Source organism: Pyxicephalus adspersus, chromosome 12, assembly GCF_032062135.1.
Source record: "Pyxicephalus adspersus chromosome 12, UCB_Pads_2.0, whole genome shotgun sequence".
Lineage (NCBI taxonomy): Eukaryota > Metazoa > Chordata > Amphibia > Anura > Pyxicephalidae > Pyxicephalus > Pyxicephalus adspersus.
This window is the reverse complement of record NC_092869.1, coordinates 16,755,263-16,769,965: the sequence shown is the minus strand read 5'-3', so window position 1 is coordinate 16,769,965 and position 14,703 is coordinate 16,755,263. Positions and strand designations below refer to the sequence as shown.

The following is a 14,703-nucleotide window of genomic DNA, read 5'->3' as shown; positions in this document are numbered from 1 at the left end:
CTGAAGTTTCCACAGGAAGCTTCTACCAAGCTGCCGATGCTTGATTAAACAATCAAAAAATTACATCAATCATTGTTTAAAAACAGCCTGTTTTTTCTCCATTAGGAAATCAAGAGTCTTGTTTAAGCCAAAACTGTGTATTGCGTGTTTATGCTTCTCCTCCGATGTCGGCAGGAGTCGACATCTGCGTCTGAGTCCCTCGTGGAGGAGGCGGGTCCCACCCAGCTAGAGGGAACTCCTCCCGTCCCATAGATGGCATACAGTGGGCTCCATCTTAGAAGAGGGAAACAGGCAAGGCAATGATTCCTTTCCAAGATTCAGAATTTATCAAATTGAAAAATAATATAATATATTTAGAATTCACATCGGTTGAAAATTATTTTCCATCGGTCAACTGAGATAGTAGGTAATTTTGGGGGCATATTTGCATTGTAATGTATGTCTCGGCCACGCTTTCACCATAGGTCCATAAGGGACCGGAGTGGCACGAGACTCTTAGTTCATTACTACTTAGTATTTATAGAAAGGATAAAAAAAAGACATTCATTTTATTGAGATAGTATTAATCGCAGGGAACATAAACATAATTGCATTATGATATATATCTGGGCCACGCTTTCACCAAAAGTCCATGAGGGACAGGTGTGGCACGAGATTATTGAGTCATTACTACTTAGTGTTTATAAGAAGGGTTTGAAAGACAGACATTTATTTAGCCCTGGGTACTTATTTGCTTTTAAATTGAATATCCACTTAGTTTCTTTTTGCAATATAATTTTGTCAAAGTTTCCTCCCTTAGGGTCTGGGAAGATATGATAGCTCAGTGGTGTGATCAGTTTCCCATTTTTGATATTATAAATGTGTTCATAAATTCCTCTTGGGAAGCATCTTTTTGTTTTCCCAATATAAAACCGTTGACAACTACAGAAGGCCATATATATGACCCCCTCAGTTTTACAGTCCACGGTTCCATGGAGTTTTCTCCTTTTATTGACAGGTGGTTGAAAGCTGTCACTTTTAATGTGTATCCATTGGCATACCTGGGGGGATGGGAAGAAAAAAAACTTTCAGTGACAGCTGATGTTTATGTACTTCCGCTACATTTTATTGTGGCAGAGGTACATAGATGACGTGTTCATGTTGTGGACTGGCACAGAAAAACAGCTGGAGGAATTTATGGAGATTACAGCTAAAACCTTAAATTCACATACCAGAAAAGTACCTTAAACTTACTATTTTTGGATATAGAAATAGGAATTAATGAGGAACAATTTTTAACATCAAAATTATATAGGAAACCTACGGCAGGTAATATGATTTTTCCACATCCCAAACATTTAATAAAAAATATACCCTATTCGCAATATCTGAGAATACGAAGAAATTGCTCAGACGACGATGAGTATGAGCCTTAGAACTACAGGACAGACTATTGGAAAGGGGATACAGGAACAAATTACTAAAAAGCTTGTATCAGAGAGTTAAGGGAATCACAAGAAACCCTATATAGATCTAATAATCAACAAAAGAAAAGGGACAATCAATTAAGAAATGTTACACGATATTCAGATCATAGGGAATTACGCAAAATCTGTAAAAAATTTGAGCCATTATTAACATCTAACCCTATAATTAGTGGGGTAATTCCGGCTGAACCACAATTTTTGTTTAGGAAATTACCTTGCTTACGGGATAAATTAGTGAAAAGTCATTTTAAAGAAGAGAACTACTTAAAATACACCTTAAAAGTGGGAACATATCTTTAAGGGAGATGCACATATTGCCCATGGATACACAAGAAAAGTGACAGCTTTCAACCACCTGTCAATATAAAGAGAAAACTCAATGGAACCGTGGATTGTAACACTGAGGGGGTCATATATATAGTCGTCTGTAGTTGTTGACGGTTTTAAATTGGGAAAACAAAGAGATGCTTCCAAAGAAGAATTTATGAACACATTCATAATATCAAAAATGGGAAACTGATCACACCACTGAGCTATCATATAGGCGTTTACCACAAATTTAATCCTAATGAGTTGCGATATATAGCATTAGAAAGAATGTTCCCAGACCCTAGGGGAGGAAACTTTGACAAAATTATATTGCAAAAAGAAACTAAGTGGATATTTGATTTAAAAGCAAAAAAGTACCCAGAACTAAATGAATGTCTGTCTTTCAAAGCCTTCTTACACTAAGTAGTAATGACTCAATATTCTCATGCCACACCTGTCCCTCATGGACTTATGGTAAAAGCGTGGCCCAGATACATATCATAATGCAATAATGTTTATGTTCCCTGCGAATATTACTATCTCAATAAAATGTCTGTTTTTTAATCCTTTCTATAAATACTAAGTAGTAATGAACTAATAGTCTCGTGCCACTCCGGTCCCTTAAGGACCTATGGTGAAAGCGTGGCTGAGACATACATTACAATGCAAATATGCATTTGTCCCCCAAAATTACCTACTATCTCAGTTGATGACCAATGGAAAATTATTTTCAACTGATGTGAATTTCTAAATATAATATATTATTTATGAAATATTGTTAAAGGGAATTGGCAGAGTTCTGGTATATGATGACTGCCTTTTATATGTAATGAACTTCTTTGTTTGTTTTCAATTTGATAAATGCTGAATCTTAGAAAGGAATCATTGCCCTTCCTGCTGTGCCTGTTTGCCTCTTCTAAGATGGCGCCCGCTGTATGACACCTATGGGAGGGGCGGAGTTCCCTCTAGCTGGGCGGGACCTGCCCCCTCCATGAGGGATGCCGACACACAGCCGGCAGACACATAAGTGAGAGCATGCTGCCGGCATCGGAGGGGAAGCATAAACACGCAATACACAGTTTTGGCTTAAACAAGACACTTGATTTCCTAATGAAAACAGGCTGGTTTTTAACGATTGATGTAATTTTTTGATTGTTTAATCAAGCATCGGCAGCTTGGTAGAAGCTTCCTGTGGAAACTTCAGAGAAAAATATCCTAATGGGATTGAATATGGACTAAGCAGAAACGGTTTAGCTCGTTATTATGCTTGCTAGTATGTTTTATATTTATAAGGGGAATTGGATAGTATGGAAGTCACATATATAGTGGTTACTGGCATAATTGGTGATTAAAACAAGTTATTTTTACACAAACTAGGCGATATGGTTGGCTCCATTTTCAAATATAAAGAAAATTTATTAATAAATAGTTAATATTGGATAAAAATGTCTTTATGATTATATCACATACAATAGAACCAGTGGCTATTATTGTTCTTAACATATATTCAAATTGGAGAAATATGAATATGAATTGGAGGTTTATCACTAGGGGTATATATGGGGGGCATATATGTATCATTAAGTATTGAATAGAGAGCATGACACCTATAGCATCTGAATCGCAATTAATTTGTTCATTAATTGATTATGTTAATTAATAAATTGGAAGTATGAAATTAATAATAATTACGAATTATAGATTACACAACAATGTTGGAATCCTTTAGTAAATAAACTTAGAAATAGGAGTTATATTTCTGTGTTAAAAGGGTCTTCAAAACCAAAGCCCAATGTTAAGAGTTGGCTGTGGATGCGTGTCTCGAGTGTGTTTTTTTTCCCTTCTCTCCCTCTGTGTATACTGAAGTATCCAAAAGGGGCTTGATTCCATTGAACGAAGTGGATATGTATGAAAATAATTAGCATAATAAGCTGATTTGTATACTAATGAGTATGTATATATTTTAATATGTGATTCTAATTGAGTAACATTGTATTTGTAGAACAGACTTTATGTTCCTCCTGAGGAAGTGACCAAAGTCATGAAATGCGTCGAGGAAAAGTCTGATATGTCAATGTAATCAGAATAACACAAACATAGGTCTGGAAAAATTTTTTTTTGATTAAAGTTGCTTTTAGTACAAAATATGAATGTAAATCATTTTTTGCTGTATAGCATCAGTCAGTAAAATATGGGATTAAGTATGCCTTTAAAGTCCCTTTCACCTTCCTATTTTTGAAGTATTGTTCTTAGAAAAAATATTGGATGTGGCATTGAGGAATTAGAGGGGATATCTATTTTGTTGTTTTGTCAAGTAGGTGAGACCTGTTAAAAGAATGCATTGCATTTGGAGTTTGGTGAAGGTATACCTTTTATTAGCCAACGTAAGCTATTTAAAAAGCAAGGTAACAAAACAAGTTGAATTTCCTTTCTCAGACCTTGTACAATTCAGTTACCCCTGAGGATTGAGGGGTAATTAAAGTAATGCCTTATTAGCTAACGTACTGTATCTCCAAACTTTCCAATTTAATTTGGAACAACGAACATCCTACTCTACTGCTCAAATAAATCATGAACATTCAATAAATGATCACATCACATTATACCATTACATCAGACCAAATCAGTGTGAAGAATACTATAGTATCACACTAAAAATCCCTGAATGTTCAGGTATAGACTCTTCAAAAAATGTAATAATTTGTAATGATCCAAATCAGAAAAAAATACTCATGTGCATCTAGTGGCAACCATCCTTTGTGAATCCCCAATGTGCCAATGTGCCCCAGTTGCAAATTGTCCTTAACTTCCTGTCTGGTAAAAACCTTTGCCACCTGTGTTAATAATGGGTAATATCTTTCTTACAAAGCAGAAAACTTAACAGGGTTCTAATCGTTTTTCACTATTTTAAAAGTTTGTCTGGACATACAATTTAAACGTTTTACATTTTTTTACAGCCTAAGGCTGGAGAGCCTGAGTGATCCAGAAAACCTGGACTGGATTGCTTTAAAATATTTGCTATTTGACAAATGTTTGCAATCTGGGTGTAAGCATTAGAATTTTGTCTTTTTAATAAAAAGGAGTGGATACAAATTATCTCCATTTGTGCAGGACCTCAAAATTAGGCCCCTCAAGGGGCAAGAAAATTCTAACACATACTTATATAATTTTTCATTTTACATACTGCAATATCCTACTAACTTGTCTTCCACATTAGCAATCTACCTCTACTGAAAATAAATTGTTACAAAAAATATTAGACAAATCAAACTAGTTTTTTTATGCTTTAAGTATAGCTAGAGATCTGAACATTCACTCACTGTGACATCGTCATCACAACAGCTATCTTGTATGTCTTCCAACAGCTGTTCCAACCGAAGTTTTTCATCATCCATGAAAAGGACTTGAGACCCACCATCTTTCACTAGCTGTAACAGAAGCAGCAATTCAGATTTTAATGTCTAATCTAAAGGTTGTGCTTACTATCTGACTAAACAAACAACTGATTATATACTATATTTAACACAGTAGGTGTGTGCATGGAAACTGAATATTTATCCTTCCCCACACATCTTCATTTACTTTCATTGGTACCACGTGAGATGGGTATCAGTATCTGTGTGTCAGTACTGCTTGAACCATGGAAAGGGTTTTAGACATCTGAGAGTTAGCCCAAAAAAATATAAACTGATAATTCACACAGGAGCATCACTAGCACTAACAACACTTGTGCACCCTAATGTTGGGGAGATTATACGGGGGGTCTCCAAAAAGTTTCCACAACTTTATGTGACTAGACTGACCTTGCAGTTTAGTATAGTGGTTGTCACACTGTGGTGAAGGTGGCTGTGAAACTTACAAACTACACCAAAGAGGAACAACATTGTGTCATGCGCTTTTTGTGGCCAAAAGGTGTACCAAAAGACTTATGGCTACCCATTTTTCGGATTTTTATGGCATATATAATACAAAATACTAATTCATTTATATACCTATTAGTTGAAAACATTTTTTTCACATCCTAAAAAACAATCCTCTAAATATTATCTAACAGCACCTCCTAATACCTATGATAATGACCATTGCATAGCCCAAAACATTTCAACATATTGGTAGTTACACCTTCTATTCAAGTATAACACATAATGGGGCCTTCAAAAACACAGGTCAACAAAAAATTTGTTTTAGTAATCATCAGAAACCACAGCAAACTTTTATCAGTTTTTCAAGCAGATTTCAGATCTGTTTTCAGTTTTTCTCTAACGTGTACAGGTTCTGAGTTACGCAGTCTGTTGTTCAGTCACGCAGCCTGTTGGAACAACTGGTACAGATGACATGTGAAGCCCAAGATTTATCCTGGTCACCTAGTGGACAGCCGAAATATAATTTGTATATCTTTTAAAGTTCTGTGGTAATTTGGCTGTGTGGTGCTTTCGTCTTGAATGAACCACACACCCAACAGAAACTGGATCATTAAGGCAATTTCTAGGCATGATGACAAATGAAATCAATCGCAGTTAGTGCGGTCTCTAACTTTAAAAAAAGAAAACGGTTATTAACAGATGAGACCCTGGCACATCTTTTTTGTAGTAAAGGTATATCTAAAGTTTGACTTATATGCATGCACACATAACCGTTGTCACAATTGTAAGTATTCAGATTTATAAATAACCATTTGAGTGCCTACAGATGCCATAAAGATAGATAGTTATCAAATATTAAGTAAAAGTACTAAACTATTGCACCTGTCCCAATAATAGGTCATCCATAAAGCAAACTTTAATTGTTGGAACACAGCACTTCAATATCGATAGTTACCAACACTGCTTCTGGGGAAGCCGTAAGATCATCAATTAGTTTTAAAAGGTCTGGTGTATCTTTAAAAAAAGATGACAAATCAAACGTGTGATTGCAAAAATAAACTAATTTGCTTGTGTTACTAGTTACCGTATTTTTCGGACCATAAGACGCACTTTTTTCCTCCTAAAGTGGGGGGAAAATCAGGGTGCGTCTTACGGTCCGAATGCAGAGGTACAGGGGCATATTTTTTTACTTACCTGTGTCCCCGCCGGTCCCCGGCTGCGCCGATCTCTGCCTGTTCTGTGATCCAGCGTGCGGCACTTGTGCCCGCCCATGAAGGCGGCGCCGATTGATTTGATGAATGCCGATCGGCGCCGCCTTCATGGGCGGGCACAAGTGCCGCACGCTGGATCTCAGGGGAACACAGGAGGAAAACAGACAGAGGCTGACAGCAGCCAGTGTCTGTGTTCCTCCTCTGTGTTCCCGTGTCCCAGCGTGCGGCACTTGTGCCCGCCCACGAAGGCGGCGCCGATTGATTTGATGAATGCCGATCGGCGCCGCCTTCGTGGGCGGGCACAAGTGCCGCACGCTGGATCTCAGGGGAACACAGGAGGAAAACAGACAGAGGCTGACAGCAGCCAGTGTCTGTGTTCCTCCTCTGTGTTCCCCTGTGTCCCAGCGTGCGGCACTTGTGCCCGCCCACGAAGGCGGCGCCGATTGATTTGATGAATGCCGATCGGCGCCGCCTTCATGGGCGGGCACAAGTGCCGCACGCTGGATCTCAGGGGAAATCAAATCAATTTTTTTTTTCTTGTTTTCCCTTGTGCGGAAAACCTGGTGCGTCTTATAGTCCGAAAAATACGGTAGATTCCTAATACCAAATACAATTGGTCGCCCGGGGGAGTCTCGTAAATTTCGTTGCACCTTGGGAAGGGCATAGAATGTCAACACTCTTGGATAAGGGACAAGTAAAAATGCATGTCTTTTTAGTTTCCTAAAACACCTCCCTCGCAGCACCGATTCTGCAGATCGGCGAGGGGGCAGCGACTCGGAGAACATCCCCAACACCTGTGACAACCGGCAGGTATGGTGGTAAAAGTGGGAGAAAAGTCTAAAAAGATTGGATGTCTCAATCTTAAACAATATGCCCAACAATCAAAGCCCACAAAGGCAGCCTCCACAGACCCCAGCTTAGCTATCAGTTACTGGCAGGGATCAGGGAATAGGAGAATCGCCCCCAGTCTCACCAGCAAGATCTCTTTAGAAACCCTGTTCACCCAACACTGGAACCCAATATCCTGGTTCACAGGCATCAGTTCACAGCAACACAAGCTCCCCAGCATTTGTGGGGCTGAATTTACCACCAGCTTAGCTCTTCCCAGCTGCCCACTACATTAGCTTATCCTAACCTATCATGGCTGATACCAGGGCTACCACAGCCTCAACTATTAATACAGAATGGGAAAGCAGGCTATTAGAACAAAATGGATGCTCTGTTCCAGATGGAACTAGCTAACTAACTTCAATGTCCAACCGGCGGGATCTACAACGCCTGGGCACATGTTTGAATTTGATTGAACAAAAACTGGACAACATGGTCTGCAGAGTATTACAAAACACTGCATTATCATGGTCCCTGACACTCAAATTGAGGAGCTTCAAATTAAGATTGATGACCTAGAGAATCATGCATGTTGAAATAATTTCCACATTTGTAGGCCACAAATGTGGAAATTAGTCTGAGTCTATCAAAGATCTTTCAGAAGCCACCAGGAGATTTCTTAATATTGTTCCTGATACTCAACTTGATCTGGGCAGAGTCCATCCGGTTCAAGCAGTTCCCAAGCCAGATGGCCCACAACGTGATATATTAGTGAAACCTTAATACTTCACCACCAAGGAGGCCTTGACGGGCGACCAAGAATAAAAATAACCTGTTGATGGAAGGTTTTCCAGTACAAATATCGTTTCCGATTTATCACCGTTCACGATTCAAAGAGAGAGAGCACTGAAACCATCGATGGGCCTTTCCTTTATGCTTGACCTTCCAACTCAATGGAAAGCCGTTTGCATTTTCTTTATTTGACAAAGGAGAAAAATTATTGAAAGATCTGAATCTGCTACCACAGAGTTCCTCGGCCTCATTACCACAAGAGGGCGCCCAAGTTCCTTTGTATCCTCTTTAGTAAAAAGTGAAATCTGGTCTCAAATGGCACACAGAGTGTCACCTAACTTAACCACACTGGAACCCTGACTACAACTCACCATGTCACGAGTTGACTTTGTGCCTCGGAGGAACCGGGGTAGAATCCAATCAAAAATGGTTTGATTGGTTTTGACTTTGATCTGATATATTGGATCACATCTTGACTACCCAGGGACCAATTTCAGCTCCCTAGTGTATGTTCCCCTTACCAATCTACCCCTCACCCTGACCCAAGGAGACTTTCCCCAGTTTGAACAGTCAGTCAAGGTATAGATATCAGTACTTAGCTTTGCCGACTTAACTAGTAAGCGGGAACTCCGTAGAAATGACTATTTCAGATATAGACAAAACAAATCGTTCATGTGTTCTAAACTTTGACAAGCTGATCCTCCATACCATTCCACCCCATTTAAAAGCTCCTGTCGAACACTAGGCCAAATATCCCTTTTATATGCTTCTCTCATGTCTCTTGCCACGAAACTAGCGCATATGCACTCCTGGGAGGCAGACCTAGGCAAAATGTAGGAAAATACGTCTTGCCTAAGTTGAATCGTTGAACTCCTCTCTAGTTGTATCTATTTAAAAGGTTTTACTAAGGTGGTATCTTGTGCTGAACCAGGCCGCCACTGCTTTATGGCACTTCGGCTCTTGTGTAGCACACACTGTGCTGGCCATCCCGTCCCCTGTATGATCCGCCCCATGTCAGGGCGGATCACTCAATCAAGTTGAAAGGGGCAGATACACTTGTCCCGCCCCCTTCACCTGCATTGTGGAGCCCCGTTGACGTTACTGGGATTCTCCTACATGTGGGAGCTGGGTGTCTGCCCACAGCAAGGGCGCGCTCTCCCCTCATCCCTCATGCTCTCAAAGACGCCACTTCAGGGGCCCACAGTAACAGAACAGCCCTGCAGGCTGATGCTTTTTCCATCTCCCTACTGCTTATCTCTGCATGAGACCTACCAGATTTATACCCTTCAGGGTTAACCCTCAGTAATGGTTGCTACATTCTCCTATCTGTAACACCCTGGATTACCCTCAAAACTTATAAAGAGAAAAGGTAAACCTATATTAAACTCTTACAATAAAATTTACACATATTAAAGGTAAACCCTCATTTACCTTAAAAAATCGAATTGGCTCCTTTAGACTTATTGTATCTACAAAAAGATTTTGAATGATTTATTTTTTAGAAAGGTTCTTTTCGAGATCCACCTTCTCAACTCATATTTCTAATGAAGATACCCTTCTACTCATCTATTCAAAAACATCGATGGATTCAAGGACAAGCCTTCACCGCACCCATGAAATATTTGTAAAAAGTGCTAAAACGTCTAACAAAAGTATAAATTACTACTTCAAACCTTAGGTATGTATTCCTATACCTACTGCTATCTTTTGAATATACCCCCCTTTTCTAATGTGTATACTTAATCATACTCTATGATTCATACTTAGCATTATCACCAGCAGCAACTCCATATATACACCCCCCTTGTGGGACATGTTCCTAACTTCGGGTACGTGAGTAACAATATTACATTATATATCCATATATGCTTCTTTGTGTAAACAGTAGCATTTTATGACTCTTTAAATACTGTCTGAACCAATTACTCTGAATAAATCACTCTGAACATACCCAGAGGTATTTTTTGACTTTAGTCATACTTACTGATTACCTTTAAACCATTGTTAAATATTTTATGTCCTTAGCATGTTTATATATATCATGTTATAACTGTATTCAATTTATGATGTACTTTATTGGATTTATTATCTGAAAATGTTTTTCACTATGCTATCCTTGACCTATTAAATTTCTATACATAACAGACCAGTAAGCAAGCATTATTATCTATCCCTGAGGAAGCCCTTCGTGGTGAAAAGCGGCGGATCATTGCGCGCCACGGCACAGTCTTTTGAACAGTTTTATGGTAATGTGTACTATTTTATGAAAAAATTCATACTGTATAGTATGTATAATTATGTACTAATAATATAATGTAATATATAATGTAATATATATATGTACTAAATTATCAATCAATACACTTCACTTTTTGCATGAAAAATCTATGAGCCTCAAACCTCTTTCTTTCCTCTCCATTCATTCATACCTAAATACCACATAGGGGTGGCTCAATGAAACAACATATTCATATAGTGAGGTGGAGTAAAACCCATTCTATACTAACTGAACCGTATATCGAGATACCATCCTTCATCCTCACCGTATTGTTTCAGGGGCTTGAAATGAGGGGCACAATAAAACAAAAATGGCAGTAGTGTCCAACGTCGCAAAGCTTTTGGTCAGAAGTATTCAAACAAATCCATAGTTATACAAACTGAGAAAGATAAAACACCTGAGGGTGCACTATTTAGCAAACTTGACCAACCACTTCCTAAATACACCAAGAAATTGACCAATTGACATACTGCTAGCAGCCTGCATTACATTGACAAACGCATAAAAGAAGGTTGAAATTCCCCTTGAATCTATAATTTTGAAATTAAATTGGATCATGGTAAACAATAAGCTCACTAGTAAGCTTAATAACACATTAGACAAATTTGACCAAATTTGGGACCCCTGGGTGACGCATGACTTAACCTAAATTTAAAACCAGTCACCATAAATGAGTTCTCTACAAGAGGTATACTACTGTGAAACTCCTATGGGCACTTATGGGTTGGTTGTACGTTGCTGCTTTTAACAATGGTACTTTTTGAAGTCATCCTTTAGATATACCTTTACTACAAAATTAATGTACCTGGTCCAATCCGTATGTTTGATGTCCATTCGGCAGAAGAACGTTCATTCATACAGATTACATATTGATTTTATCACATCATCTACAATACCAAATGAGAAGAAGAAAAAAAAAACAAAACAGAACATTACAATCCATATTAAGCTCCTTATTAACCCTAATGATGATTCTTCAAGTCACTTGCACTTACATGTTTCAAAAACTCCTTACATCCTTTAAATTCACCCATGTTTGAATTGAACTCTATTGAATGTAAACACAGGTGAATTTAAAGGGTGTAAAAAAAAAAAGTTTTTTGAAACGTAAGTGCAAGCAGCCTGAAGAATCATCATAAGGGTTAATATGGAGAGTATTATGTATTGTAATGTGGTGTTTTTGTTTTGTTTTCTCTGTTGGTATTGTAGATGATGTACTAATATCAATATGCAAACTGTATGAACGCATTGTCCTTCTCATGAAGCTAGGTAGTGAAACGCGTAAAGAACCTAAAAATGGACAATATGTCGCCTGTGATGTGTGAGAGGGGGACGGGCAGAGATCTCTCACTTGTCCCATAGACGCGAGTGATGCCGAGACTACAATTCCCGGCATTACTTGCGTCTATGGAACAGAACAGGGGCCACGCAGTGATGCTGGGAATTGTAGTAGCGGAATCACTCACTGCAATACGTAGTTGCAGGCGGGCCAGATGAAATTCACTGTGGAAATTGCCTGGGGGGCCATAAAAAAGACCCTGCGGGCCACAGTTTGACAACTCTGATCTATGCAATGTATCACTAAAAACAAAGAGTCTGATGAAGTGGGATCTGGACTGAGAAATGCATCTCTAACTTTGCATGGCTAATAGTAGCTGTTAAGCTGTTAATAGTAACAAAATTGGTGATTTACATGTTCAGGGGACAAAAAATATTATTGTTAAGTCACACAGGGGATGCCAAACAATAGTGTCTTCCCTCTGTAAGAAGGTCAGCCTGTTACAGTGGTTTGAAGGAATGAGTAAATAAATGGATCTTTATTTTACAAAGACTCACCTTTAAATTGACTTTCACTATTATGAGGGTCCAAATTGTATAGAGTTAAAAAAATCTTTCTAAGCCATTCACTGGTTGATAAGTACACAGTGGATGCTAGTAAATTACTAATATTTTCCAAAGTGAGTACCAGAAACCCTGCCACAACCTTACCCACCCCCTTCTCAACATGCTTATAAATGAAAATGGTGAACACCCCGCTATTTACTTTAGCGGGAAAAGTGTAGAATTAGGGAAAGGAGTTTACAGTTAATCGTGAAAGATCCTTTCCAACGACAAAAATTGCAAGTGTGTACGCAGCTTAAGAATCGGATTAAAATCACAATTTCATACTTTATTAAAAACGCATATAAAATCACAAAAACATATGTGATCTACCTAATTGGAGTGGTTGTATGTGAAACTCTATTAGTGGTGGTATACTGCCTTTTGTAGACGGTAGTCACACACATGTTGTTTGATATAATTTGGTATAGGTCACCAACATAGCCTGAGACATTGATAATCTGCTGGAAATCCTAATCTTAAACGTCTGATGTTTACCATATGTGACATTTTGTATTTCTACAATACTGTGACCAAATACGGACAATGAGTAATACGCAGGTATAAGGTATTTTTATGGAATATTTTACATTTTTTGTATTTAGGCTTGTAAATACTTGGATTTAGGGTAATATGAAGGTTTGTCTTGTTATAGACACATAAAGTGGTGTTTCTCCTGATGTAGCAATTTGTGCGAAACGCACATTGTATTGAGAATGTAACATGATGCTCACATATGTTTCTGTGATTTTATATGCATTTAAATAAAGAATGAACTTGGTATTTTAATTATGTACCGAAAAGTTGCATGGGTATTGTTTGCAATTGTCAGATTCTATGTTTTTTCATGTATGGCCGCCTTTAGAAGTGATTACTGTACAAACACACAAATTCAAATCAGAAGAACTTTCAAGTTTGTTCACCCATAAAGAATCCATATAGTGGAAGTCTAATATTAACAGTCTAAAATAGAAAATACAGTTAAGACATGCAAATATAAAAACTTTCTCTTCCTCACTGTGATTTATGAAAAGACTCATGTGTAGACAAAAAATTTGATTTTTAAATATTTAACCAATAAACACACCAATGAGTCTGTTCTCACTAAACAGAAAGCTTTATATGCCTTTCTCCTCCCCTTTAGCACATTTGCACATGACACAAATATTAACAAGTGTTGTATGAAGCAAACAATTCTAGGGAGGCTTCTATTTATTGAACAGAGTATTGTGAGCAACAAATGAGTCTTTGCAGCATTTTTCAATCAGCCTGCCAATTACCGTACACTGTAAATTACACTGCAGACATACTTCAATGTTCCTTTGTATATAATCGACTCCTCTTCTGTGGTCTTTCTGTTTTGTTCGCTGATGTAATTTCTCATTGCTGCTAAATAAATAACTAGTTCCATTTCCAGAAGATTTGCCTGAAAAAAATATTTGCAATGAGTATGTAATACATTTTTAAAAGGCAATGCTTTGTTGAACATAATGAAACATACATTTTTTTTCCTCTAACCCTCCTATAAAAAAAAAAAAGTATGACAAAAGTTTGGTTGTTACCTTGCAAGGTCTTTGATTCCTTGTCATTACACTCTTCAAATGGAGGCTGAGTAGAGAAAATGTGAAATGTTTTTTCAAAAACAAATGTTTTTCCTATAAAATATATAAATGTAATATTAAATATACTGTTAAGAAAGTAATATGATTATAATGTTAGGAAATGGTAGATTTAGTAATTTACATTGGTAGCCGTTTTGAATTATTTCAAATACACTGAAGTTGCTCTTTCATTTCTGAGTTTTCTAAATCATACATGTAGCTTAATCAATAGCATATTGGAGAACCAAAGACGTACCTAAAGTATGAACATTTATTATAATGGACAGATGTAGAAGTGGACAACTAAATTTATAAAGGCAGAAAAGATTTTTACAGTAATAGAAACTTTTTTATTTCACTAAGTTTTTATTGAGTAACAAAATGGAAAAGGGGAAACAGGATCACTACACTTGTTGCATAAACAGAGTATCAGACAACATAATCAGTGGAACAGGTCACAGGTGATAGTATAAG

The 14,703-nt window shown here is 37.7% G+C and overlaps 1 protein-coding gene across 1 annotated transcript in view; it reads right to left on the bottom strand.

Annotated features, from left to right (window-relative positions):
* Window positions 1–14,280, bottom strand: part of LOC140342224 (fibrous sheath-interacting protein 1-like) — a 40,909-nt gene extending 26,629 nt beyond the window's left edge. The window contains exons 1-3 of the mRNA XM_072428338.1: window positions 14,191–14,280; window positions 13,939–14,054; window positions 5,096–5,203 (exon numbers count right to left, since the gene is read on the bottom strand). Coding sequence (XP_072284439.1) covers window positions 5,096–5,170 — 75 coding nt within the window. The 5' untranslated portion in view covers window positions 5,171–5,203; window positions 13,939–14,054; window positions 14,191–14,280. The remainder of the gene's footprint in view (window positions 1–5,095; window positions 5,204–13,938; window positions 14,055–14,190) is intronic.
* Between the last annotated feature and the right edge of the window lie 423 nt (window positions 14,281–14,703).